Source organism: Pogoniulus pusillus, chromosome 10 (genome assembly GCF_015220805.1).
Source record: "Pogoniulus pusillus isolate bPogPus1 chromosome 10, bPogPus1.pri, whole genome shotgun sequence".
In the NCBI taxonomy this organism is placed as follows: domain Eukaryota; kingdom Metazoa; phylum Chordata; class Aves; order Piciformes; family Lybiidae; genus Pogoniulus; species Pogoniulus pusillus.
Genome location: NC_087273.1, coordinates 22,510,861 through 22,538,342, shown reverse-complemented (window position 1 = coordinate 22,538,342; position 27,482 = coordinate 22,510,861). Strand labels below are relative to the sequence as shown.

At 41.1% G+C, this 27,482-nt stretch overlaps 1 protein-coding gene across 1 annotated transcript in view; it reads left to right on the top strand.

Moving 5' to 3' along the window:
- The first annotated feature begins 845 nt into the window (after positions 1–845).
- The window catches only part of PTPN3 (protein tyrosine phosphatase non-receptor type 3), a 169,995-nt gene continuing 143,358 nt past the window's right edge, over positions 846–27,482 (top strand). Inside the window, 3 exon segments of the mRNA XM_064150026.1 lie at positions 846–1,323; positions 19,193–19,335; positions 21,513–21,574. Coding sequence (XP_064006096.1) covers positions 21,562–21,574 — 13 coding nt within the window. The 5' untranslated portion in view covers positions 846–1,323; positions 19,193–19,335; positions 21,513–21,561.

Genomic DNA, 27,482 nt, shown 5'->3' with positions numbered 1-27,482 from the left:
TACCAAAGAATGGCTGACTAGACAAGCAGTGCACAGCATACAGATCACAAGAGCCAAGTTGAACTTAGGAATGACATATATCCACTGCAGATACATGTAATGCAGCACAGAGATCCCTAAATGAAGTTTGTAAAGGGTAACTTTGGGATTTGAAATGGAAGAGCCACATCAGGAAATAACCTTTAATGTTATTCTCTGGCAAGTCTCTGTTCTCCTCTGGGTCTGTGTTTCTTGCATGGTGCTTTGTTAAATAGCATGGGTGTAAAGTTGGCTCTGACAGAGCTAGGGTGCTTCTAAGACTTGAGCTAATCCCTACACACGGTGCTGCAGCATGCCCTGTAAGAAGCAGGAATGGAAGGAGAACAGAAGGCAGGCAATAGATCTCCACCTATCTTCTGGGGACTCCAGTCTCCGGCCTAACTCACGGCCAGGCCTGCCCACCTTCTTCAGGAGCAGCAAGGACACTGGATGCGCTGTAAACTGCTTTCTTTGATGATACTTCATTTATCTCTGTATTTGCCTTGTTACAAACACAGGCGATGACTCCGGCCTAGGCCTCACGACATGTCCCATAGCCAGGAAGTACAGAGCACGCGCCGGGCATCTCCGGCAACAGGCCCACCACAGCAGGGACCCAGAAGAACTACTACAGGAGCCCGCCAGCGAGCACCTGCCGCGAAACGGCAGTAGCAAACACCACCTTAGCATAACTCCACTCCCATTCACGCCCCCAGCCTCGCCCCGCCGATTCCCTCTTCCGGAAGCGGCGGAAAGTGACGAAGGGAACCGAGCGAAGCCGAGGCGGCGAATTGGAGTGGAGAGGAGGCAGGGCCTGACCGGTGGCTCCGCTAGGGGGCGTGTGCAGACAGCCGGGTTCTCTCCCTTCTCACCGCCCCTCCCTGCGCGCCTAGCTCAGGCGCCGGAGTTGGCGGCCGCGGGGTCGCACTCCGCACCTGCTCGCCTCGGTCTGTGCAGCGGCGGCGGCCGCAACGGTCTCCTGCGCTATCTGGGGCAGTGGGGCGGAGGCATCGGTGCGGCAGGTACCGGGCGGGGCGGCGGTACCGGGAGAGTCGCGGGGCGCGGATGTTGAGGAAAGGTTGGCACCGCCAGGACGCCTCCAGGAGGTGGGGGCGGCGGTGCTGCCGGGGCCGCCCCCTCACCTCTGTCGTTCGGTCGACCGGTGGAGTGCCCGGACAGGCAGCTGCCTCCTTGCTGGTGCCGGACTGCCTGCTTGTCTCGCGGAAGAGCTGCGGCGGGAGCGAAGGCTGTGCCCGGCAGCTGACGGGGCTGGAGCGGAGTGCGAGTGGAAAGGCGGGCGGGAAGGTGAGCGGGGGTGCCGGGCTGGCTGTTAGCCTATAATAGCCCGCCGTGTCGTGCCATGCCGTGCGCGGCACTCCTGAGGTCCGCGCGGTCACTCTGTTTTCTATTGCTCTCCGCACCTTGTGATTTCAGCAAGGTGTGAGGGTCTGGTGGATGGGCAGGTACACGCCGCCGAGTCACCGGAAAGGAAGTGGGGAAGGTGCCGTCTTCTCCGCCCTCGCTCCTTCCCTTGGCTGACTGTTACCTTAGGGTTGGTTTGTTCTCTGGCCTCTTCTTCCCCTAGATCGCAGGCGGAGCACCTCACCTAAGAGGTTGTTTGAACCCGTCCGACTACCGAGTGCTTTAGGCGGGTTTAGGAGCAAGAGCGCTGCGGGAGGGGAGTGGCCCGGCCCGTGCCCGCACAGACGGACGGTGCCTGGGCACGGATTTGCCGAGGGATCAGAACTCCAAGACCAGCGATAACTAGTCTGTGGTGCTGTGTCAGGAGCCACCTCATCTCAGGGGCAGCCGGGTCTCCACAGGGGTTGCTGTCAGCACTTTGAGTGCCGACTTGGAGCGTGGCGATATAAAACTTTCAAATATATTCATATGTGTAATCTATCTAGCATATATATATATATATATATATATAAAACATGTATATATATGACGTGTGAAAACAAGTTAGCTTCCTGACCTTGTGGAAGAGATGCAAGGGTACCTTTTGATACAAAGAAAATCCCGTTTGCCCCTCAGCGTTTCTCGTTTCCTCTCCTACACAGTTTTACACAGAAAGAATCAGCTTCTCCTTCAGTGGTTCTTGCCTTCCCTTCTTTGGAACATGCGATTGTTGGTTTTGTTTGTTTGTTTGTTTGTTTGTTTGTTTTCCTTGCTAGAATGGTTGTTTCTCTCGTGGCTAGACATCTTGTCATACAAGTTGCCACTGCTCTAGTACCTGTGTAATAGAAATAACACATCAGTGCTTTGGTAATATTGAATAGTGGTACTGCCACTTCGATCACTCAAAACTGCTCTTTTCATGGAAATGTGCTAATTTTGTGCAGTATTGCATGGAAAAAATGTATCTAAACTGTGAGTTTAGATGTGTAGAATGCATATATAGCTTTGAAGAGCTTTCACTTTTCCACCCCCCCAAATTTGCTTGAAACTAATCTGTAGAAGCAGCAAGTTGTACAATCAAAACTCTCCAAGTAATCTGGGACAAAGAACTGTTAACAAATAAGAATGTGAGGAAGAAAGATCAGCTTTATTACTATGTCTGAAAAACCTTGCTAATGGCATACAAATACTGAGTTGTCACAATGTTGACGTTCTCTGTCAACATCTTATGGTAAAACTGCCTTGATGAGTTTGGGACAAATGTTCAATGCATCTTGGATTTTTAGTTCATACAAAAAATACAATATTCCACCTATTTCTAAGTACACTTTACAGTTCATTAGAAGAATCAATTTGTGCTGATTAATTTTGTTTCATTAAACACTCTCATTGCTGACAGTAGATTCCTGGAAAAACATCTTAACACTTTGTGATATAACAAGCATTTTGCGTGTGCCCATTTTCACTTCTTTTTTTTTCACATTCCAAAAGTGGAATAGCTGATGGTTTCCAGGACAGAAATTTTGGGTAATATCATAGTGACATGTTGTACTGCTTAACACTTTTTATCTGTATGCCTCCAAAACACTTGTAGTAAAAACCAAGATCATAATAAGACTATGATTAAGTGAACTTTGTAATTTGATAGCATATCCAGTAAGCTTCATAACTGCTCTGTAATTTATCATTTTATATTATTACAGTAATATTCCCAATGCAGAAGGCAATAATGAAAACATTAGTGTGGCAGTAACACCACCTTATTTGCATATGTTTATGACTTGTTATGTGACAAATCTTGTTTTCATCCACTGCAATGGTCTAAAATAGCAATGAATTTCTAAAGATTTGGGGTGAGTTCTTATTATTAAGATTCTCTATGTATTTCTCAGCTATGACCTACTTTTTGTACTGATGAGTAAACAGTAGCTTGGCATAGACTTGAAAGAGTAACCTTATGTTGGCACAACACTGACAGTGTAGTATGCAGAAGTCATTAGTGTTAAAATTTCCAAGGTGAACTAAATTCAGAAACAGTGAGCAGTTTTGTATTTTGTCCCTTTGTGTATTTACAAATAGTATTTGTTTGTCTGGCATCTATACATGGGCCTATTTGTTCATTATTAATAAAGCAGTTAAAAAAATAAACTGAAGCTTACTGGTGATGAGGACCATTGTTATCAACTATACTATTTTAGATATGTTAAATGTGCATTGTAAGTTTTGTAGGAAGTTTGTGGGATTTTTTTTGTTTGTTTGTGTTTTTTTTTTTTTTAATGAGAAACAATTCCATAAACTTTATAATCTTGATGTTAAGAACTGGTTGCTGTCAGAGCAACAGTGTGTGATCATTTACTGGAAAGTTTACACTAAATTGCAAAAGCAAGAGAATGGCACTATTCAGTTGTTTTCCCAAAACCATCACTTTGAGGATACTAAAAATAAATAAATCAGAATGGTAGGGATTGGAAGGAACCCTTGGATATCATCTAGTCCGAGCCCCCTGCTAACACAGGTGCACCTAGGTCAGATTGCACAGGAAGGCATCCAGGCAATTTTTGGAAGTCTCCAGAAGAGACTTCACTACCTTGCCTATTTCAGTGCTCTGTCACCCTCAGTAAGTTCAGGTGTCCTGTTCTGGTCCGTACTGGTTGCCTCTTGTCCTATCACTGGCCAAGAAGGACAAGATGATGGGGATGAGTCCTTCTCGTCATCTTGACCTCCAGCTGTTAAATATTTATATGCATTTGTGAGATCCCCTCTAAGTCTTCTCTTTTTCAGGCTAAAGAGGTGCAGATTTCTCAGTTTCTCCTGTAAGAGAGATGCTCCATTCCCCTAATCATCCTCATGGTCCTCTGGTGGACTTTCTGGTAATTCTCTATCCCTCTTGTACTAGTGCTATGGATGGGGTATTCTGTGACCTACGCCTATTTGGTGGAGGGGAGAAATTAATTAATGTGAGAGGATATTTATAAAAAAATATATATTTATTAAACTCCAATATTTTCAACTCTCGCCACCCCCAACCACTGAACATTGATATTAAATTGTTCTTTACACGATTATGAAGACATGGGAGTATATATCTACAGATACTTATTAATAACTAGCAAACATTCAAACTATATACAGAGAGAGAGAGTTTTCCCCGCAGCTTAATGCCGCTTGGGGTCTTATATTATTTGCCCAGCACAGCTGAGCTGAAAGCTGCTCTCTGCTTTGTGGCAGAGGTAATAGAAATTACAGAGGCATCTACTCACAATTCTTATCAATCATCCTCCGGGGCTGCATCAGCCTGTGCCTAGTGTCCAATTCTTCAGAATCTCTGCCTGTGGACTTTGAGGCTGGAATCTTCTGGTTTCAGGGGAAATGGCAGTCTGACCTTACTGCTTGCTGCTGGATCCTGCTGGCTGCTCTCTCCAGGGGTATGCAGGCAGGATCTCCAGGTGCAGAGACAGGACTCCGTGCAGTCTGAGCACGGGTCTAACGCTGGCTAAAGGCAGGCATACAGCTGCAAGGAAGTATGCAGGCAGGCAAACCAGCATGTGGCGGAGCCACAAGTAATGTGGGGAAGGCTGCACGTGAGCCTGTGCACCCCTATTTATTAAATGTGGGCCAAGAGTTAATGGTTTCATTGGTCACTCGAATGACCAATCAGGTTGGCAGTCAGCCAAACCTTACCATACTGGGTAAAACCCACAGGCCTGGACTCCAAATATGGGAATCACGTGGGCCCAGAACCAGGCAGGCACGAGCTGGGTGTGTGGGGCTTACACAATCAGGTGTCCTGGGCAACTGACTTTATGGCCCCGGTCTGTTGTGCCCCTTTGTGCTCGTTTACTCCTGGTGCAGGTGGAGAGACATGTCCAGGCAGAGCAGGCATAAATAAGCCTGCTTTTGGGCCTACAGGCCCTCTACAACAACTGGAAACTCAGAACTGGACACAATACTCCAGTTGTGGTCTCACCAGGGTAGAGTAATTCCCTCTCAATTACTGTTAGTTTGTAGTTTTGGCTTCTCTTACCTTCTGGTTACCAGTTTATAGCACTGCAATGTATATTTTAGTTCTGTAGTGCATGAGGTTAATCATCAAGGCCAGTTTGGCACAGCAGTGGTGAGCACTAACCATCCAGCTTGTAGATGTCTGGCTGATGAGAATCTATAGCTTTGACATTTCAATCTCTGATGGGAGCATTGGATACCATAGGCTGGAACATAGGATGGATGACACCTGAGTAGGAAGCTACCCAAACTAATCAGTCAGCAAGTAATTCTGAACTGGAGTTGTCCCTTAAGCTCACAGGAAAAGCAAGGTTTAGTCAATTTAGTCCAGGCTATGTGGAAGTGTTTGTGCCAGAAACTCTGCCTACAGTTTTGTTCTTGAGTTAGATATTTTTTTATGACCTATCATGTTTTCTTTTATCAAGGCCTAAAAATCAGAAGTTGCTTATGGCCTTACCTCATGACAAGTGTAAATTAATGGGAAGTAAATTATTCTTCTGTCAGGGTGTTTACTAAGGGGAAAGAGCAGGCACAGAGGCATTTGGAGTGCAGTAGCAGATATGCTGCAAGTTATATCCTGACTTATCTTGAATTTATTCTAATCTTCCCATACCCAAAGATAGAGTTGCCTTTGTATCAGCATGTCCTGAACTTCTGTTGTTAGCATTGTAATATGAAACTTAGTCACACGTCCTGTATAGGACTTTGTATTCCTTTTATTATTCTTTTCATAAAGTGCTAGGAAACAAGATAATGTAAAAAACCGTCTCCAATAGTTTTTGCTTAGTAAAGTCTTGTTTTGGATTTAATTTCTCCTCATTTTGCAAACTGCATTCAAATTCTTCATGAGTCTTCTAAGGAAAATGATGTTTCCTTACACAATTCAGTAGCTTGAACTGTGCTGAAATTGCTGTGTTGCTGAAGTCTGATCATGTCTGTCTGTTAGGTTTTCTGTTTTATATTTCTAAACATTGCTTATGAGTGATGGCAGCAAAAGCTTCCTATCTACTGGGCCAGGAAGGTTCAAGAGAAACTTTGAAACCTCATCGGTGCTTGCTGCACTTCTGTACTGTTGCTTATCTGGTGAGATCCGTGTGCTCTTGTCTTGCAAGTTGGAGAAGTCCAACAAAATCTGGGCTTTGGTCATACCTCTGGTGTAAAGATTCTACACCTGGCAATACCTCAGTAAGATGTGAGGCATTTTAAAACCTGTTTCCCGGAAAGAAAATGTGGGAGAGCACGGAAGGGAATGGGAAAGCAAGGAGAGACGGTTCAATATGAGCTATGCTATCCAAGCAATCCACACTTTATTGAGAGCATTAGGTTTCAAGTTACAAAGCACATACTTTTCAGTTAGGGTGAGAAAAGTGAGCACGCGCAGCATGCAACGTGGTACTGTTCACTAGCATTTGGCGCATCTAAATATTTGAATATGCATAATCTTCCCTACTTGCAGTTACTGCAAAAGTGTTTAGTGCACCTAGACATTGGAATTTGCATATTCCTCCTATTTCCCTCCTACTCTGCACACAATCCCACAGAAGCTGTTTATCAGAAGGCTCAAGGACAAATTCCTCTGAGCTTCTTCACACACAGAGCGCTATGGTTTACTGCAGTTCCAATACACTCAGACCTCACATCCAAGTCTTGATTGTACAAGCTTCTAGGGGCTCGTGCCTCCCAATTTGCAGCCAGTTCCCAACAGGAGAGAGAGAGGAAAGAAGTGAGAGAGTTGTGGTCAGTAGGATGGAGTTTAGTTGGAGGCCTGTATCTAGTTGAATCTTTCAGGGGTCAGTACTGGGACCAGTACTGTTCAATATATTCACCAGTGACCTGGGTGAGGGCACAGAGTGCACTTCCAGCAAGTTTGCTGTCAATGCAAAACTGGGTGGAGTGGCTGAGAGACAGGAGGGTTGTGCTGCTGTTAGCTGGAATTAAGATGGAGAGTTGGTCAGGGAGAAACTGAATGAAGTTCAACAAGGGCAAGTGCAGAGTCTTGTACCTGAGAAAGAACAACCTCAGAGATCAGTATAGGCTGGGGTCTGACCTGTTGGAGAGCAATGAAGGGGACGGAAGGTTAACCATGAGCTAAGCAATGTGCTCTTGTGGCCAAGAAGGCCAATGCTTTTCTGGGGTATATTAGAAGGACTATGGTTAATGGGTCATGAGAGAGGTTCTCTTCCCACCAAGCTCTGCTCTGGCAAGGATGCATCTTGAATATTGTGTCCGGTTCTGGGTTGCTCAGAAGGACAGGGAACTTCTTGACAGAGTCCAGCACAGAGTCACAAAAATGATTAAGGGAGTAGAACATCTTCCTTATGAGGAGAGACTGAGGGAGCTGGGGCTCTTTAGCTTGGAGAAGAGGAGACTAAAGGTCAACCTTATTAATGTTTATAAATATGTAAAGAGTGAGCGTCAAGAGGATGTGATCAGGCTTTTCTCAGTGATGCCCAATGGCAGGACAAGGGACAGTGGGTGGAAGCTGAGGCATAGGAAGTTCCATGTAATGAGTAAAGTTTTTCATTGTGAAGGTGACAGAACACTGGAACAGGATGCCCAGGGGGTTGTGGAGTTTCCTGCTCTGGAAATATTCAGAACCAGCCTGGATGCATTCCTGTGATGTTTTGGTAGGAGGGTTGCACTAGATGATCTTTCAAGGTCCCTTCCAGGCCCTAACATTCTGTGATTTATTTTTTTTTTTCACTATTCTGAGAGGTCCTCTAGCTTTGACTGGCACACTTCACAGTCCAAGGTCCTTCTCATGTAGCTTTGCTGTCTCATCTCGGCATGCATTTTAATGAAATTTTTATGTGCAAGAATCTTCACCGTTAGCAGCAGAGCATATTGCTATGTAAGAAATGTGATGGATATCTGCAGGCTGTATGGCCCTTAGTCTGAAACCAGCATATTATCCTATGTGCCTCTGTTTGTGAGGAAGATCATGGGGATTGACCCAGTTTGATTGAGTGTTGTGGCTAGGTTCTGCCTGTTAGACTTCTGCAAATCTCTTCAATATAAAGATATAAGGACAGTAGCCAAGTAATGCAGTTTTATGGACAAAATAGAGTGAAGCTTGTACATGGTTGTCTTAAGGAGCAGACAGAAATAAATTTTACTTCCAAAGGAAGTAAGACAAAGACGCTCTAGCTGAATTGGAGAGGAATACAGAAAACTCTATTTAAAGATATACAGGAAAACACAGAATACTTGAATCCTTAACACCAAGTACAGATACAGATACCTTCCCCCCCAACCAAACTAAACCAAACCACAAAACCCCAGTGCTCATTTTCTCCCTCTCCATTGCCTATGGTTAGGCCCAAACAGACCTTGATTGTGTAACAAGAAACTCAGTGAGGCCTTCAAGGCTGCAGGCAGGTTTACACCCCCATTGTTACCAGATAAGGACTCCTTCCAGAGAGCTGAAGGAAGGAAGAAAAAGAGAAATATTAGGCTTTGCTGCCCAGTTATAAAGTTATAACAGAGTTATGAGATTGAATAACAAAATTACAATTTCAAGGGTCCACCTCCTGGACTTCTCTGGTCCTCCTGGAGAACTCAACTCCGTGTCTTTCTAAAGGGGTAACTAGCCCACACCAGCACAATGGTACAGGCATCTATCAGCTGTAATATCACTAGTTCACTTTCTTGGCAAGTTTAGGTTTCATACAAGCACTTTTATGAAGGAGAGAATGTCCCAAGCTTCCAAGTATGACCAAAAGCCCTGCTGAGGAAATTGTGTTTTTCAGAACCTGAAATTGAGAGGAGTTTTTCAAGCTAAGTGGTCATAATTCTTTTAGCGGAAGGAATTTGGGCCTTTTTGAAAGGTGTTGCTTTGCCAAAAGTTAAATGGATGCTTATCCTTGCATCACAAGGTAGAAATATAAAAAAAGTAGTATGTTGCATGCTTTCTTGTATTTACCAATTTAGTATGTTTCAAAGAAGAAATGTAGGAGTCCATGTCACATCCACCTGCTTTCTATCAATAGCAACCATTACTAATTCAGCCTAGTAGAGCATGCACTCTGAAGTTTATTAAATAGTTATTCTTAATCAGTACCATGCAATACTAAGGTAGTACCTTACCAATCACAGGGAACTTCTCCACTGAGATTTAGTGATATTGCTCACAGAAATTAATGAAAATGGGAGTGAAAGCCAATGCTTAATTCAAATCTGTGTACATGTGTTATCATAATGGGTGGTAGAGTTTTATAAGGGATTCAGGAAATTTTTCATCACTGAGGTGAAAACAAAATCAGTATATTTTTAAGTTCCTTACCAGAAGAAGAAAACTGGATGTACATAAAGCTATTCTAACTTCACTTTGCTCTTCTGTTATTAATGTAATGGGAAAATTATGTACTGTTCCTTTTAAGTTCACATAACCTTTCAAGCAAGCTAGAAGGTTTAGTTTCTGAAATGGTAAGGTAGACAGCACTAAATTATGTTTCATTTTTTTATTTTTTGAAAGACAAACATTATGTAAAAATGTTGTGAAATCATAAAAAATGCTTAAATCTATGTAGCTGGCAAATATAGTTCCAATAGTTCAGTAGTAACTTCAATTTTATTGATGCTGACAGGTGCTGGTACTATTAACCAAGGCTGGATGCCTCAATGTGTTTTAAGTGTAAGCTAAAACATGCCATACGCACAAAGTAAAGCCCTTTTTCTCCTTACTGTACCAAAAAAAAAAAAAAAAAATCAAAACCACCAAAACCAAAAACTTTTCTAAGTCATTTACTTGCACTATTAACCAATTGTGTTTTTTAACCTAAACATGAGTTTTAAAAATAGCTTTGGAAAAAGAACAGTTGTAGGCAACTGAAATCAACAATGAAGTATTTCACTGTAAAGTTACTTTGAAGTATGAAAGTAGTAAAAATTTGGCATCTTGTTCACTGATTTCCCCCAGACAAGATTTTAATCTTGTGTGTATAGTGTTATGGAAAGCAAGCAGTTTGTAATAGCACAGTGTGATGAGTAACCATGGCAGTTTGCCTAGCAAGTTATGTGATACAGTTACGTTATGTGGAATGATGCATTTTATGAATAAAAGCTGGGAGTCTGAACTGTGACTTGTATACATGTGGGCTTTTGTAGTATTGTGCTCATGTTGTTTTGCTTGCAGTTGTATGATACTGTATTTCATGTAAATTAAATTAACAGTAGCTTTTAATCAGGCTGCACACAAGTGTGTGTGGTTTTATATTAGCATCCACGATGGAGGTTTCTTTATTTAAAATACAGAGAACATTCAGCAAATGATTCTTCTTGCTTTCAAATTTATTTGACTTTAGCAACACATTTGTTTGAAGTAGTTGCCAGAAAGTTTAATAAGCTGAGGGCACATCTGTGGGAAGGCACCAACCAGGGCACACTAATGATGTGGCAAGTAGCCAAAAATCCCTGAGAGATTTCAGAGCTTCCCATTGTAGTAGAACTACTCTTGTAGTAAAGCAGCTCTCTTTATTGTAACTTTCTGTTCATTCAGTGGATTGTAATTGTGTTCTTCTGATTTGGTTGTATATGTTTCCTATTCATACTGAAAATACACTCCTGGAGGAAGCTGGTGATTTGGCACCTGGGAGCTGATAACACTCCAGGATAAAGTGGAACACAGTGTTTTTATGGTAGCTAGGAAGTGAATCAGTGCTTCATAATGGGAAAGATTATATTTTCTTTTGATTTATGCCTTTTCTGAGCAGATATCACTTTATTATTCTTCAGATTATTGTAATTTTCCTTCATACCTTTAATTTCAAGTGCCACACAACTGATGGAGCATAAGTGTACTCTTACTATTCAATTAAGAAGCATTTAACTGACTAACTGCATTCTGCTTCTAGACAGCGCACTTTTTATATCAGGTAGTATCTCCCTGAAATGAACAGGGAACATCATAATTTGTGGTACCTGAATGCCTAAACTTGCAACATGACATTTCTTCAAAGTATGAAACAAATACCTATCTGTCAGTGTAATGGTAGTGACAATTTTTATTAATAATGCGCTTTTCTGATACATTATTATACAGTAATTTACCACCATCATGCCCCCCTCCAACTAGCTATATGCAACTACACACTTGCATTTGGTATAGGAATTTTGGCATCTTGTATTTGAAACTGTGTGCATGTAAGAGAGGGCATTATGTTGTGATACTGCCCTCTTGGCACAAGCTTGTTTAGTAAATGCTCAAGCACAAATAAAGTGCTTTGAATTTTCTTAGAGACTTAATTTCTCATCTCAATAGATTACATAATGCGAAGATCAATTTACACAGGTTTTCACTGGCTGCTGAACGGCACTCCTGCCTCTCATATTGGGGAATTCTGTTTTTTTTGGGGGGGGCTTTATTAATTGTGAAATTCTTACTTTTGATGTGGCAGAAATACCACTTAACTCTGATCTGTAATGTAAAATTAGTTATTTCTCTATCAATATGAACAGAGCACCACAGTTACAGAGTTGTTTAAAATCTACGGTTAAGTTGATAAACCCAGTTTCTGTGTCAGTTTATATTGAATTGCATATATTTGCTTTGGTTGCTGAGATAGTGGTGCATTTGGTTTTATGCTATGTGTTGCATACGTAAGTATATTTAGTTTCTAAACAGATATATCTGACTTGTAAGCAATTGAAGGTTTTGTGGTAACCAAACAGTATGATTCAGTGGAATATGAAGTTCTGTATATTCAGAGCAGACCCAGTAATAAAAATAATTCATCATTAGAATAACTTGCTGTTGTGTTGATTTCTTGATTCTGAAAGCATGATAGTAATAGTAGTTCTTCAAAAGGCCACCATCCTTACAAAATGGTTGTAGAGGAATTGTGATGTTCAGTATTGGAAACCAACCTTACTCATTATCCACTTCCTTTAGCTTGTGAAGGGGGACTCTGACCCTTTATTAAAAGAACTTTTGATGGCTAACATACTCTTCCAAAGCATCTACCCTGATAAGTAAATTGAACTTAACAAGTGACTGTCTAGAATCTGGTGTACTGAGGGACAGAGTTAGTTCTGTCATATGGTCATTTTAGGAGCAAGAGCAATTACAAACTCTGTTACTTGTTAACTATTGCCTGCAATGTTTGGCTTTCTTGGAGTAGTGTCTTCTATGTTCTTTGTTCTACTTACCCAGGAAGTAAATATTTTCTGGTATAAGAGAACTTGTATAAAATTTCTCTTTTGGGTGTCAAAGCAAGTAGCCAAAGACAAATACAGCTGGTGTTAAGCTGAGATGAAGAAAATAAATCTGCATGTTGTTTAGTCGAAATGCCCAGCACCATAGCTTTTTATTATCTTGTATACCAATGGTCAAAAGTAGATTTTTTTTTTCTCCTGTTTTTAGCTCTGCCCCAGTATCTGTGAACAGAACACATTAAATTAGATACCAAACTTAGTTTCAACGTCTCTACTGCTTAATTAAGTAAAATTACTTCTGTGCTCAAGATAATATAATTACCCCAATTCCTTTCTCTACAAAAGTAGACTGTAGGCCAAATGCTACAGAAACTCTGAAGAAAGTATTCCTATATGTGTCAACTTGGTTGTATGGATGCTTGCAGCAGTCCTTTGCAGTCCTTTGTGTATCAATGATCATTAGGTGCCAGATGCATGGACTCAGAATTGTGTAATGACCTTTCTTGTTTACAGATGACTTGCATCATTCATTGAAGATAGTTTGCTTTTCTTTCTGGCAGCCAGGAGGAAACTGGCTTTGCAACCATTTGCTGTACATTATAAGGGAAAGCTGAACTCTTAATACTGGTAATTAAAAAAAATACTATTTTACTGGATTGATTAGATGGCAGCTTCAAGGCAACCGATGAATGTGCCTTTTGCCAGCAGATAGGTTCAGATAGTGTGACATGCCTGGCTTTATTAGTGTACCTCCTTTCTGTCTGTTGAGATCGCTTTTGGCAGTTGATACGTGACAAGTAAATGAGGTGGAAGTTTCTGTTTCTTCAGTACTTTATAGCTTTGATGTTGCTGTCAAGTGACCTAAAACATCAGTGAATCAAATGAAAGTTTTAACTCCTGAGTGTTTTGTTGTCTGAAGAGTATACTTGTTGCCCATCCCAACTCCTGTAATGTCCAGCTCTGTTGGTTTCAGCATATTTTATTAAAAATAAATGGTGATGTCTTAAAGGCATTAAGCTGTGAACTATATGAAAAAGATTAGTGCCTGCCCTTAGGATAGGGCTTTAGCATGAGACTCAGCTGGTGTGTATATTGCTTTGCCTACACCATGATGAGTGGAGTATCTGGTGGACTTGAGTTCAGTCACTACCTACATCACCTCACTCTACATCCTCTAACTTGTAGCCAGGCAAGGCAGGATAGGTGACTGGTAGTATGGCAGCATGAGTGGATTTTGAAGGCTTGAGCAGAAAACAGGAAGATCACAGGCATAGAGGGATGGCAGCTAGGGATCTTAAGAGATGATCATTAGTGGTATATACATGATCAGAGACATCCTGGCATGCTTGTGTGCCTGTAAGTGGTGCTAGAGATAGCCACCAAAAGGGAATGCTGATATATTACCAAGTTCTTCAATAATAAATACCTTAAGCAGTTACACATATCATAAACTGTAGTTACTTGAAATGAGTATTCTGTAGACATTAACTTCTAATGCATGTCAGTTCCTGTGGCATTGGTAGTATTTAGACATACATTGTCCAGTTTTGGATAATTTCTGACAGATTTCAGACTTCCTACTTGGATGATGTTATTAGACATCGTGATACATAAGGTTAGTGTGTTGAAACATGGGGATGAAGTTGCTATTGTACTAAACTACTTGTGTGTTCTTCTGTTTTGTTTGTGAATTTTGTTTGGGTTTTTTCTTTGTTTGGTATGTCATTGTCTTTGTTTTGGTTTTGTTTGCTTGTTTCAAAATGAGATGCCTGGATAGAAAAGAAAAAAAGAACTATTATACCCTGTAAACAGGGTGGACTCTTCATTGCTGGAAGTATTCAAGGTTTGACCTGAGGGAACCTTGGAATACCTATGTTGAAGTCCTACTTTCAAGAACAGTTAGACCAGATGGTCTCCAGAGATCACTTCCAACCTAGATTTTTCTTATGATTTTGTGGTCTATTTAGGTCATATGTAGCCATGTTTCTCTAAAATACTGGTGACAGCTTAATGAAAATAACACTAATCTTGTTAAAACATTTTTTTTCCCCTGATGAGAATAAGTATAAGCTAGGTCAACAATATATAAGTCTACTACTACACAATACCTTTATTAGGAGAGGTGACACAGTTCTGTATTAGAGAAACAGCTGTATTAGTGGTACTCAGTTATTTTTATTTATGAGAACAGAGTCTAAAGTAAATGTCAGGTTGCCTTCTATAGGATTTGCTGCTAGAGTAAGGTTGAAAAGCCCAGTTTCAAATGGAACTAGAAAACATTTGACAAGCAGTACCAAATAACTTTGCTTTCTTATTGGTCATCTGCAAATGATGAATGCCTGAGTGAAGATTTTATGGCTGAGTTTCAATATGTGTATATATATAGATGTGTAGTATCGATATATATTTGTTGCAGAAGAAATTTTGGATTTTGAGTTGTTTTTTTAACCCCAACAGTGGCCAGATGCAGTAGTTGGGCTTCCTGCAGCAAGTCTTTTTTTGGTTTTGTCCCAGTAGTTCACTCTAACAATCATTCCAAAGTTGATGTAATCTTTTGACATTCCCTGTAGCAACATGATAACTATCCTTTCAAATGTTACCAAGGAAATTCTACTGTGTGCTGGCTCGGGAGATAACTTAGCAGAAGGCCTAAAAATTTAGACTTTGCTTTCAGAATGGAACTTAAGTGTCTCACCACCTTCTTAGTGGAACTTCTTTCTAATATTAATTCAAGCACTGCATTCCTTGATTAAGACTAATTCTTCAGCTTTCCTGTAAGCCACCTTTAAGTACTTCAAGACCTTTATAAGATCTCTATGGAGTCTTCTCCACGATGAACCCCAACTTCTTTAGCTTGTCCCTATAGAGGAGGTGGTGTAGTCCTTTGAGGCCCTCTCCAGATGTTCTAGGTACATATTTCTGTTCTTCTCTAATTTCTTTGTGTCTTTGCAGCAATCACAAATTGATCTCGGATTGTGGAACTGATGTGCAGTTGCCTTTCTGTATCAATAGCTATATTTATAATTAACTGCCATTAACACAAAAATATAATAATTTTCGTGTCAGCTTTCTTTAGCAGAGAAGGGAAAGGAGAAGAGTAGAGGTCATCAGTTTGGATAGCCATAAAATAAAAAGTTGTTGTTTTGAAATGCTCACTGCAGTGGATCCATTTTCTTCAGGCAGGCAGCTCACAGGATTCATGTAGGGTTGGCTCTTGGTAAGGAGGCCTCAGCCTTCTGCATTGACACACCTCATGGGTGCTCTGGAAATGGCATCTCTTGGCATTGTGAACTTGCTTCTTGGACCTGGACAGAGAATTGTGGCCATGTGATTAATGAATTTCTCTAAACCTATGCATTGAATTTTAGATGTAGCATCATGACATTTTTTGATGGTGTCAGGCAGCTGCCACTAAAACCAAGAAGTTAAGATCTGTAAGTGTTGTAGTGCCAGTCTGGCGCAGAAAGTAATATGCATATGTATTCACTGTTAATCAACTGTCTATGCACTACATATTTGAGTAGTGTTGGACAAAAGGCTAACATTCAGCAGTATGAGAATGCAAAATAGTTGAGTGAAGAGCAACTAACTCCTTACCCAGCCGTGCAAATAACATTGAGATTGGCCTGAACTAAAAATCAGTGCTGTCAAGGAAATATTTAAGGCTCAGTATGAAATTATACTAATATTTATGAAAGTAAATCCACAAAAGATGCTGAAACTTCAAAAAAAAAAAAAAAAAAAAAAAAAAAAAACAAACAAAAAAAAACCCCAAAAACCAAACTCAGCAACAACCAAAAAACCCCACCCCAAGCCTTAACTTTGTATTTCACAATAATTGATGATCTAAAAATTTTATTTTAATAATTTTGAATGATACTAGTAAGAATTAAACCTGGAGGTATTCCCTTTGTGATTTTTCCTCTAGGTTTTGAAATACTTCACTGTCAGACCTCTGCAAGCCTGCATTGAGTCCCCAACAAAACTGGTCTACCACATATTCTGTCTAATCTTACAAATTGTCTTAGTTGGAAAGTTACGGTTCTTTTTATGTTTCTTCGAAAGGGGGACTGTAGGGTACTGCACAGTCTTACACTGTTTATAGGTTAGATACCTTGCTTATCACTTCTGGTGATGTTTTGGGTAGATTCAGCAGTTAATTTACATTACATGCTGAAATAGAATCCCCATTCCATTTTTGCAGGGGACAAACCTGCTTCCATGAAATTCTAGGTTTTAATAATAGTACTAAAATGTGTGTGGCCTAGGACAGAAATTGATTACAAAGATCAGGTGGAGCTGGAGTGCATTCAGCATTCATAGATATTGATGTCAGATTTAGAAAGCTGTCGTGGGAAAGCCAATCACTTAAACTGGTCATGACAAGGTACATTTTGCACTAGGAAAGCAGTTAAGTTTAAATAAGTAGTAAACTAAATATTTTCATCCAGGTCTAAGTTAGGGTAGGCAACCTGACTCCTTTCGGGTCATTGTTTTGATCACAGCATAAGCTTAAATATTAGAAATGTTTATAAAAGTTTAACTAATAGTTTTCAGAATCAAGTTGTTCATCTGCTTTGTTCAGTTAGTAAGGTAGCAGCATAAGCTGAACAACATTGTTTGGAGAATTTACTTCAAATTAATTTCTCATTACAGTCAATTATTTCCAATGAAATGGGCTGTTCTGTCATTGATGTGCTCTATCACTTGGTTTTGTTCAGTTGACTAGTCTGAAGCAAAACTAGAAATTCAGTACTGCATTTCCAGGTAGTGTTTGTTTTTGATGTCTTTCCTTTAAAATATTCTTCAGATGTATTGCAGTGTTGTGAAAGAAACACTAAGGAAAAAGGCATTAGTGGTTGTGAACTTTGGTCTTATTTCTTAGTGAAATAGCTCTAATCTCATAAAGTGCTGAAGTCAGCTCCCTCTTTGCCCTTCTCAACCCTTTCACATTAACTTCTGAGGAATTTGCCTCTTGGGAGAAATTACTCATTATCGCTGCTATGCAAAAGCACCCATATGATGGGGAAACTGGGAGAAAGACCTCAGACCACAGCACTGTGAGGAAAGCCCTCGTTTTGCTCCCGTTTGGGTATAAACCAGCAACACTGGCCAAGTGCCTGCATTCCTTTGTAATCGGTTGCCACAGCATGCTAAGATTGTTTTGTGGGAAGTAGATGAATATTCTGCCTGCCAGCCAGGAAAACTAAAGCTTAAATGGGAAGATTAGGGGAATGTCAGATCTGCTTGGCAAAATTTGGAATGTGTATGTGTTTAAAAATCCTTGATACTGTCTTGTGTATTAAGTGATTTGAAACTTAAAACCCAAACTAACATCTGAGTTTGAAGTTCTGAAAAATAGTGGCAGTTAATATATAGTGGATGATAGATGTGCATTGTCAAGCAAGGAGGTTGTTCAGTTTAGTAAATTATATGAGCCTGACTGTGGGCGCAAGCTTTACCAAGCTTGTAAATGCAAGGTTCAAGAGACTTCTGTTGCTTCAAGTAGCTGTGTTACAAATAAACAAAAAGTGCCTAAATAGGTTTGAATTCTATGTGAAGGCACTATTTGTCAGTAGGAGAGTTGAAGAAATAAACAACAAACCCACCAAAACACAAAAAAAAGGAAACAACTTATTGAAAAAAAAAAAAAAAACCCAACAAACTCAGGAGAGTAGAGTCTGCCATTCAAGAGCAAGCAGCTCTTTTCCAACTTAGCTTCCCAAAATCACTTTGCTCCCGCTCCATTTTACTCCCCCTCCAGTTCCTGCTCCCTGTAAATGCAGGCTGCCTTCCCATGGCTCCCTGATAGGTCTTTCCATCACTGGTCTCAAGTTTCCAGCTTTCCAGTGTGTTCCTCTGATTTGGGATTGCACACCTTGTGCGAGGACAGTTCTCTTAACATCATTTGTAGCTGCTGGAATAGGCAACCATTCCTCTTTGTCAGTGCTGTGAATTAAGGACTCACCCAACTAAGAAAAATGTGTCACTTTGGTAGCTTTGTGGCAAATGCTTTAGCCTAAAAGTTGGCCTAATATTCTCAACTACTCTGATGCTTTGCCTGCTCAGATCCAGTGAGGTATTCCATGCTACAAGGGACCTGGCTGGCCAGCCAGCAGCCTGTGGCTAAACTCAGCACCAAAGCTACTTTGTACACTAAGCAGCTGATTTTTGACTATCTAGGTGCTTAAGTGAATTGATTTGCTGAGAGGGAGTAACTGACTGATGGTTGCTATTGTATATATAGCGAAGGGAAGACACAGTTGTATCTATTTTAAATGAATGCTTTTCAGAGTACTTTCCTTGTGGTAGAGTATGGTGTAGTGACTAGGTGTGTGTTAGTCTTGTAGGGTGATGAAAAAGTTCCCTAGCAGGGCTGGAGAGATGTAAATGTTTAGATTTTTCTGGTCTAAAGCATGCACTGTTTAAATGTTGCTACAAAATGAGAAAGCACAGATTGTTTGCAAGATAGGGCGTGTTTATTTTTTTCTTCTCTGTGTTTAGGATTGCTTTTTTCTTTTAATGTGCAGACACAGAAGCAGGGAATTGAAAAAGTGGCTAGCCATTTTGGGTGGTGGTGTTGCTATTTTTTGTTTGTTTACCTGTTCTCTTTGTGCAGGAGGAGGTCTTGTGCAAAGACTGTATGGTGTCAATGCCACTGTGAGTCCTGGCAAGCAGTTAGATGCTATTAAAGAGAAGATAACAAAATAACATTTTGATGTCTCTGTAACAAACAAAGACAAGAAAAAGAGCTGTGCTTTGGTAAGCTTAAAATACAAATTCATCATCTAGTTGTAGGTGTGGGGAGATGGGATGAAGATAGGAAAGAATAGCATGCTCATCTGTGACAGCTGTTTACAAAGCGTGGATGTTCATAGGCTGGCTTTTCATAATTTCTTACAAAACATGTTTGTAAACTTTTTGTAGAAGTTCTCCCCATGTCTCCTCACATGGCAAATAGATTTTATAGCTTCAGTTTTGTTAATTTGAATGTGTAACAGTTGCAGTCAAGTATTGAGAGGTGTGTTAATTTCATCACATTGTTTAGGTTCCAGCTCTTGATTTGCAAGAATTCAGCAAAACATTTTCAAGTTCTTTCCAGTAGTTTGAGAGAGAGCATATCATGTAATTACTTCATTAAAAAATCAGGTTTGTGAGACTTTAGGATCTTCTGAGCATGTCATTTTTTAACAGCCCTGGAGAATAAACTGAATACCACCATAATGTCAAAAAGAATTATTTTTTTCTGTCCTTACAGCTTGAAATCAGGCTGTCAGTTTTAAGTTCCCATCATAAAATAACTTAATTTTTTCAAATTACTATTGTTTTTCTCACTTTTAGCAGAAGGAGTGACTAGGTTATGCTGTAGTCTTTTTGTGATGGATTATGCAAAATTAATAATCTGTATTGATATCCAGGTGATGATTGTTAATAACTGTGAAAACTGTGTATTAACATTAAAACTCACCAGAAAATTTATTCACATGTTCAAAAATGCAGAAGTTGGAAATCTATACACACAGGGAACAGGCAAAACTAGATCACTTATTTCTTAAAGTGGCAAACGCAAATATTATACTGGAAGAGGCTTTTAAGTATTTACTCACAAAATTATAAATCAGACAGTACCCAGAGCATGTGGAACTCTGTCTTGTCAGCCACTGAGACTTGATTCTTCCCAGGCTTCTGGGGAAAGGAGGCAGACAATCTCTGACTTTGTCGCCTGGCTCCTCTGGACTCCTGTGTATCTCCAGGGCTTCTAGTCTTAGCAGGAGACTTTCAAGTGCAGGCAGGATTTCTTACGATATGCAGTCTCAGCATGATGGCTGGCTGGCTGTGCAGGCTATGCATTTAGAGACTGTTCCTGGTAAGCTCTCCAGGCAAATTCAGGATGCAGAATGAGGCAGCAGCAGCCCTGTGCTACCTGCTTATCCCTTTTATCCATATTCAGCCCAAGATTAAGGGGGCATTGGACATAGATTATCCAATCAGAATGGCACTTTGCCAGACTTCAACATATTAGGTGAAGCCAGGGCTTTTGCCCTCCCCTCCCACAGTCGCCTCCCCCCTAGCACAGAAGTAGGGGGTGGGGGGACAGGGGAACATGTCTGGGCATGGATTAGCCCATGTTTGGCCCATCAAGCCTACCATCACACTTTTGCAATAGTATTATGTGGATAACTACATCATTTCCAGTGCAGTTCCAGATCCCTCTGGGGACCTTTTGTATCCATAAGCTTTATAGCAGAGGAAATCCTCTGTCATGCTTGAGGGAATATACTTTCAAAGCTTGTTACAGAACATGGATTATAAAATATATAAATCATGAATGCACAGAATACAGTTCCATGAAGTTTTAAAGTCTGAAAGAAAAGTCTGTCAGCACAGAAAGGTAGTAATTCTAAAGAGCATTTTTTTCATTAACACAATTTACGCGATAGGTTTTTTTCTGAGATGCAGATTTCTCCAATAGGAATGTTGTCTTGCAAAAAAATATGTGCTAGGTGTTTCTGCTGCTGTTGATGAAACTTTGAATGTCATGCAATCTTATGTTGTGTTGAGAAGCAGACTGAGTAATGACCATCATCGGAAACCCTGGATAACAATGTAAACCTTAATTTACGTGTCATGGGATCAAGAGTTCTGATTAAAATATAGTATATAATTCAAAGTTCCTTAACCTGTTTGAGTTTGTTAGCTGAGTACCATTTGCAAGAGAAAACTTTTGTCATTGATATTGGTGAATGTTGTCTGCTTCTGAGGTTTGTGAAAGCAAACAAGCCTTTTAGCTAACCTTTGGGAAATACTAAAAATCTGTAATGATGGGCAAATACAGTTTCGATGTTGGGAGACGTTCTGATGTTGCATGTGTGTAAGCTTGTGAAGATATCACTATTAATGGCTTCATTTCATACCTGAATCCTTCAAATGAAACCCAGGAAGCTGAAGATCCCAGTGCTGCAGACTTTGGACAACGTTAGTAATTGCATGTATACACGAGGTAGACTTAAATTTTAAATACAAAATTGTTCTAAGGTGTGAACAACACTGGTGCTGGCTTTGTACACTACTGTGTGATGATGTTCTGGATTTCCTCCTCTTGCTTTTTATTTTCTATTTGCTTTTTATCCTTTTCAAGTTGTGGGTAGAATTCATGCTCAGCTGTGGCCACACAAAAATAAACTTTGGTCATCTAAATTCAGTCTGTTTCTCAGGTTTTGACAATGTATCACTATGTAACAATGCATCATTGAAATTCTCATAGAATTTTCATTTTCTTGAAAAACTCTTCACCACCTCCCTTGTCAATGGATGGCAGTCAGCACTGCCACCAGCATCTGTCTCAGATGGTGGGTTTAAGCTCTGGTCATGTTCTCTTCAGTCATGCTATGTAAGTAGATAGCACTGTAACAAGAAGTTCTTATGCTGCTCATTGATTGTCCAATTATCTACAGTATGTTGCCTGCTTCCTCAAGATTTAAAAAAAATATGATTTGTCAATTACTTTAGTCATAATCAGTGTTCACTTTGGAGAGGAATAAAGTGACCTTTGGCATGGTCCCCCACAACATCCTACTTGCCAAGTTGAAGAGATACAGATTTGATTGGTGGACTGTTCAGTGGATAAGGAATTGGCTGGATGGTTGCATTCAGAGGGTAGTGCTCAATGGCACAAAGTCCAGATGGATAGCAGGGACAAGTGGTGTCCCTCTGGGGTCCATACACAGACCTGTGCTGCTTAATATTTGTATCAGTGATATAGACAGTGGAATCAAGGGCACCATCAGCAAGTTTGCAGGTGACACCATGCTGGTTGACGTCAGTATGCCAGAGGGACAGGCTGTCACCCAGAGGGACCTGGACAAGTTGGAGAGAGGTGGGCCCAAGTGAACCTCATGAGGTTCAACAAGAGCAAGTGCAGGGTCCTGCACCTGAGCCAGAACAATCCTTTCTATCAATACGAACTAGGAGAGGAGGTGATAGAAATCAGCCCTGCAGAAAAGGACTTAGGAGGTGGTGAAGGATGAGAAGCTGGATGTCAGCAGCTGTGTGTGCTTGCAGCCCAGAAGGTCAAGCACATCCTGGGCTGCATCAAAAGAAGCATGGCCAGCAGATCCAGAGAGGGGATTCTGCCACTTCACTCTCCTCTGGTGAGTACTGTGTCTAGGTCTGGAGCCTTTAATACAGGAAGGACATAGACCTGATGGAGGGGTCCCAGAAGAAGGCCAAGGAAATGATCAGGGAATTGGAGCAATACCTGGAAGAGGCCTACAAGAAGACTGGAAAGAGACTGTTTACAAAGGCCTGTATGGATAGGACAAGGGGCAATGGCATCAAACTAGAGAAGAGCAGATTGAGATTAGATGTTAGGAACAAGCTCTTTACTTTGAGGGTGGTGGAACACTGGAACAGATTGCCCAGGCAGGTGATTGGAGCCCCAGCCCTGGAGATACTCAGAGTGAGCCTCAGCGGGGATCTGGCCAACCTGATCCTAGTTGAGGATGCCCCTGCAGGGGAGGCTGAACTAGATGACCTTTAGAGGTCTGTTCCAACCCAGACCATTCTGTGATTCTATGACCTGTTTGTATAATGTCATTAGTGACATAAACAGATGTAGAATATGAACACCTAGATTCATAATTTTGTGTTGAGTCCATACTCTGTTCTATGAAGTGCTTCTTTAAGAAACAAACTTTTATTCTAAAAAAGTAAGGAAGTATGAGGTATAATGACATTAGTCCTATTGAAAAGAATGAAATGTCTGGTAACTGTACCTTTTAGCACATTTAATATGCAAAATGTAATGTGTTAATTGGAGGCAAAAATTGTAGAAAGAGGACTTCCATTGAACTAATACATATATAAGAAAATTCCTTTTGATATGCAGTTGAGATAAGAGGAGAGGCTTGTCTTGGAAAGTTGGGAGTTTTATTGGACACCTGTAGGAAGCAACTCGTAAGAGGTGTACTGTGATAGTTTTATTTATTTATAGGGCACTTGTGCTACATTAGAAGGGAAACTTTGTTTCAGTGTAGATAGGTGGCCTTTTCATTAATAGATAGTGCTATGAACTGTTGTATGTTACCAAAAAACAGCATTTCTCACATAGGGAATTTGGTATGGGAACAATGCTTTTCTGACATGCAGAGCAGAGTTTTGTCACTTCATGGCTTCTGAAAAATTGAATTTCTATTTATTTATTTTACACTAGAGGAAGTAGAGATTACTATTCACCTGCAAGCTTAGTGGATAGTGTGACATTTGCATGTCCAGGCAAATGCAAAACCAGGCAAGCCCTGGTTTTGGGGTGTTTTTAACATCAGTAGGATGGGTTGTGTCTAGACTACTCAACTAGTATAGTTTTATGGATATAGTAAACTAGTGCAATTTCCCCTTTAAAAGTATAGTTTCGATATGTGTTTTAATCCTTAGAGCATTTGGTTATTTGTTTTTCCACATCCCTTCCTGTATCTGTAATGCAGATGATTAAAATTCTGCTGAATTAGCACATCTTTACTTGGTAGGAAAATTGATGTGACGATTCACATCCGTCCTACACTAGTTTCATGAAATACAGTTTGTTGTCTGCTAATGGAATATCAGGTCTTTTTGTATTTTTTTTTTTTAATTATAATTGATACCTGATGTTTCAGGATGTTTTAGTAGCTTATCTTTGCAAAAATACTGTAGCCATGAACACAGCTTCATATTTTACAAAATGGCATTGTTAAGTTACCTTCATATTATTGAGTCTGTCCTGAACTATTTATGATAAGCTTTGATAGTTGCAGAATGCATTGCTCAGTTTTCACTTTGACAGCTTTTTATCTTCTTCCACTCTTTAGTGTTGGTAACATAAGACGCTGTGAAGCTGAGGAAGGTGAACTTTCACTCTACGGTTTCTAATTTCAGTTTATGCAGTGTTATTTTTAGTCTCCAAAAGACATTGTTTAAGATATAAGTTTCTGATAACTCCTCCTTTTTTTTTTTTTTTTTGGTGTGCTGTTTTTCTTTTGTGTTGTGGTGCTGTTTAAAGCTCAGACAGGCCATAGAGGAAGCTGTAGAGTTCCTGAATTCTTCAATTGCTATGGTGCAGGAAATAAAGCAATGAGTTGTTATTGGCCTATATGCGCTAGCTTAAGGTGTTATTTTATAAATGGGCTTACAATGATCTTTTACATGACCAAAAGAAACTACTGAAAACGTGACAACACTAAAAATTTGTCTGGTATAGTACTTGAACAGCATAGGGAGCAGGTTTCTGCTATTACTTCAAGTAGGATTTTTCTCCAGTTTGTTTTTTTTCTTCTTTAACTCATTCTGCATGTAGATAATATTTCTGTGCTAGTGGTAATCCAGTATCTAAAGTCTAACAGTAGTGTTTCACACTATCTAAGATCATAGAATCAACCAGGTGGGAAGAGACTTCCAAGATCATCCAGTCCAACCTATCATGCAGCCCTGTCCAATCAACTAGACCATAGCACTAAGTGCCCCATCCAGACTTTGTTGCCCTTCTCTGGACATGTTCCAGTATCTCAATATCTCTCTTGAATTGAGGAGCCCAGAACTGGACACAGTACTCAAGGTGTGGCCTGACCAGTGTTGAGTACAGGGGAAGAGTAACCTCCCTTGTCCTACTGGCCACGCTATTCCTGATGCAGGCCAGGATGCCACTTGGCCTTGTTCAATCTCATCCCATTGGCCTCTGCCCACTCATCCAGCCTGTCTAGGTCCCTCTGCAAGGCTCTCCTACCTTCCAACAGATCAGCACCTGCTCCTAGCTTGGTGTCATCTGCAGACTTAGTGATGCTGGACTCTATCCCCTCATCCAGATCATCAATAAAGATGTTGAACAGGACTGGGCCCAGCACTGATCCTTGGGGAACACCACTAGTGCCTGGCTGCCAACTGGATGTGACACCATTCACCATGACTCTCTGGGTCTGGCCCTCCAGGCAGTTCTTGTTCCATATCAGAATGAGCTGCCAGCTTTGCCAGGAGCTTATTGTGGGAGACAGTGTTAAAAGGCTTTGCTGAAGTCCAGGTAGACTACATCCGCAGCCTTCCCCACATTCACCAGGTGAGTAACCTGATCATAAAAGATCAGGTTGGTCAGGCAGGACCTGCCCTTTCTAAACCCATGCTGGCTGGGCCTGATCCCTTGGCCATCCTGTAGGTGCTTTATGATAGCACTCAAGATGACCTGTTCTGTGACCTTGCCTGGCACTGAGGTCAGGTTGACAGGTCTGTAATTTCCCATTTCCTCTCTACGGCCCTTCTTGTAGATGGGTATCACATTGTCCAGCTTCCAGTCTTCACGGACCTCTCCAGTGAGCCAGGGCTGTTGATAAATGATGCAGAGTGGCTTGGCCAGCTCATCTGCCAGCTCTCTCAGCACCCTAGAATGGATCCTCTCTGTCAGTGGAAAGGCGGACAGAGTAACGGTGGATACCGATATGGTTAGATCGTTCTCTGTTTATTGTGGCGATACAGCGTCTTATATCCTAACTTGGAAGAGTCATGCACAGTTAACTTACTTTAAGATTGGTACATGTGGAAGGCACAGATAGGTTTAAGGCTCTGCATAAAGCACAGATAGGTTAAGGCTTAAGGAAAACAATTGTAGGGTCAGCCTCCTTTGGCCAGCAGATACTGCCCCCTTGCAGCTGGACGTGGGGGTTGTTTCATCGCCTTAGTTCCTGCCTCCAAGATGAGCTCAAAGACAGGTTGCCTATGTTTATCAAATTATGTCCTCTGTCAGCAAGAAATGCTTCCACATCTCTCCTATGAGGACAAACTGAAAGAGTTGTGGCTGTTCAGTCTAGAGAAGAGAAGACTCCCAGGTGATCTTATTGTGGCCCTCCAGTATCTGAAGGGGGCCCACAAAAAAGCTGGGAAGGGACTTTTTGGGATATCAGGTAGTGACAGGACTAGGGGGAAATGGAGCAAAGCTGGAGGTGGGTAGATTCAGACTGGACTTGAGGAGGAAGCCTGGAACGGGTTGCCCAGAGACGTGGCTGAGGCCCTGTCCCTGGAGGTGTTTAAGGCCAGGCTGGATGAAGCTCTGGATAGTCTGATCTAGGGTAGTGTGTCCCTGCCCATGGCAGGGAGGGGTGGAACTATATGATCCCTGTGGTCCCTTCCAACACTGACTGATTTTATGATTCTATCCCATCTGGTCCCATGGACTTGTGAGGGTCCAAGTGGCTCAGCAGGTCCCTTACTTCTTCCTCCTGGATTAGAGGGGGACTATACTGGTCCCTGATTTCATCTGCCAGCTCAGGAAGCTAGCTGTTCTGGAGGCAACCTGTCCCACTATTGAAGATTGAGGCAAAGAAGGTGTTAAGTACCTCTGCCTTTTCCTCATCCTTTGTTTCTATATTCCCCTCTCCATATAATAAGGAGTGGAGGTTGTCCTTTCCCCTTCTTTTGCCATTAATATACTTATAGAAACATTTTTTTTCTCCTTAACAGCACTGGCCAGCCTAAATTCTAAATGGGCTTTTGCCTCTCTAATTTTTTTTTCTGCAAGACCGAGCAACGTCCTTTGAACTCTTCCTAGCCTCTTTTTTCCAAAGGTGTTACACCCTCTTTTTTTATCTTGAATTCCTTCAGCAGCTCCTTGCCCATCCAATCTGGCTGTCTCCCTTATCAGCTCATCTTCCAGGACAATGGGACAGCCTGCTCCTGCGACTTCAAGAGTTCCTTCTTGAAGTAGGTCCAACCTTCCTGGACCCCTTTGTTTCTAAGGGCTGTTTCCCAAAGAACTTTCCAATTTAGTTCCTTAAATAAGCCAAAGTCTGTCCTTTGGATGTCCAGTGTGGAGGTTTTGTGGATGCCTTTCGTGGTTTCACCATATATTGAAAACTATAATTTCATGGTCACTGGACCTCAGGCACCCTCTG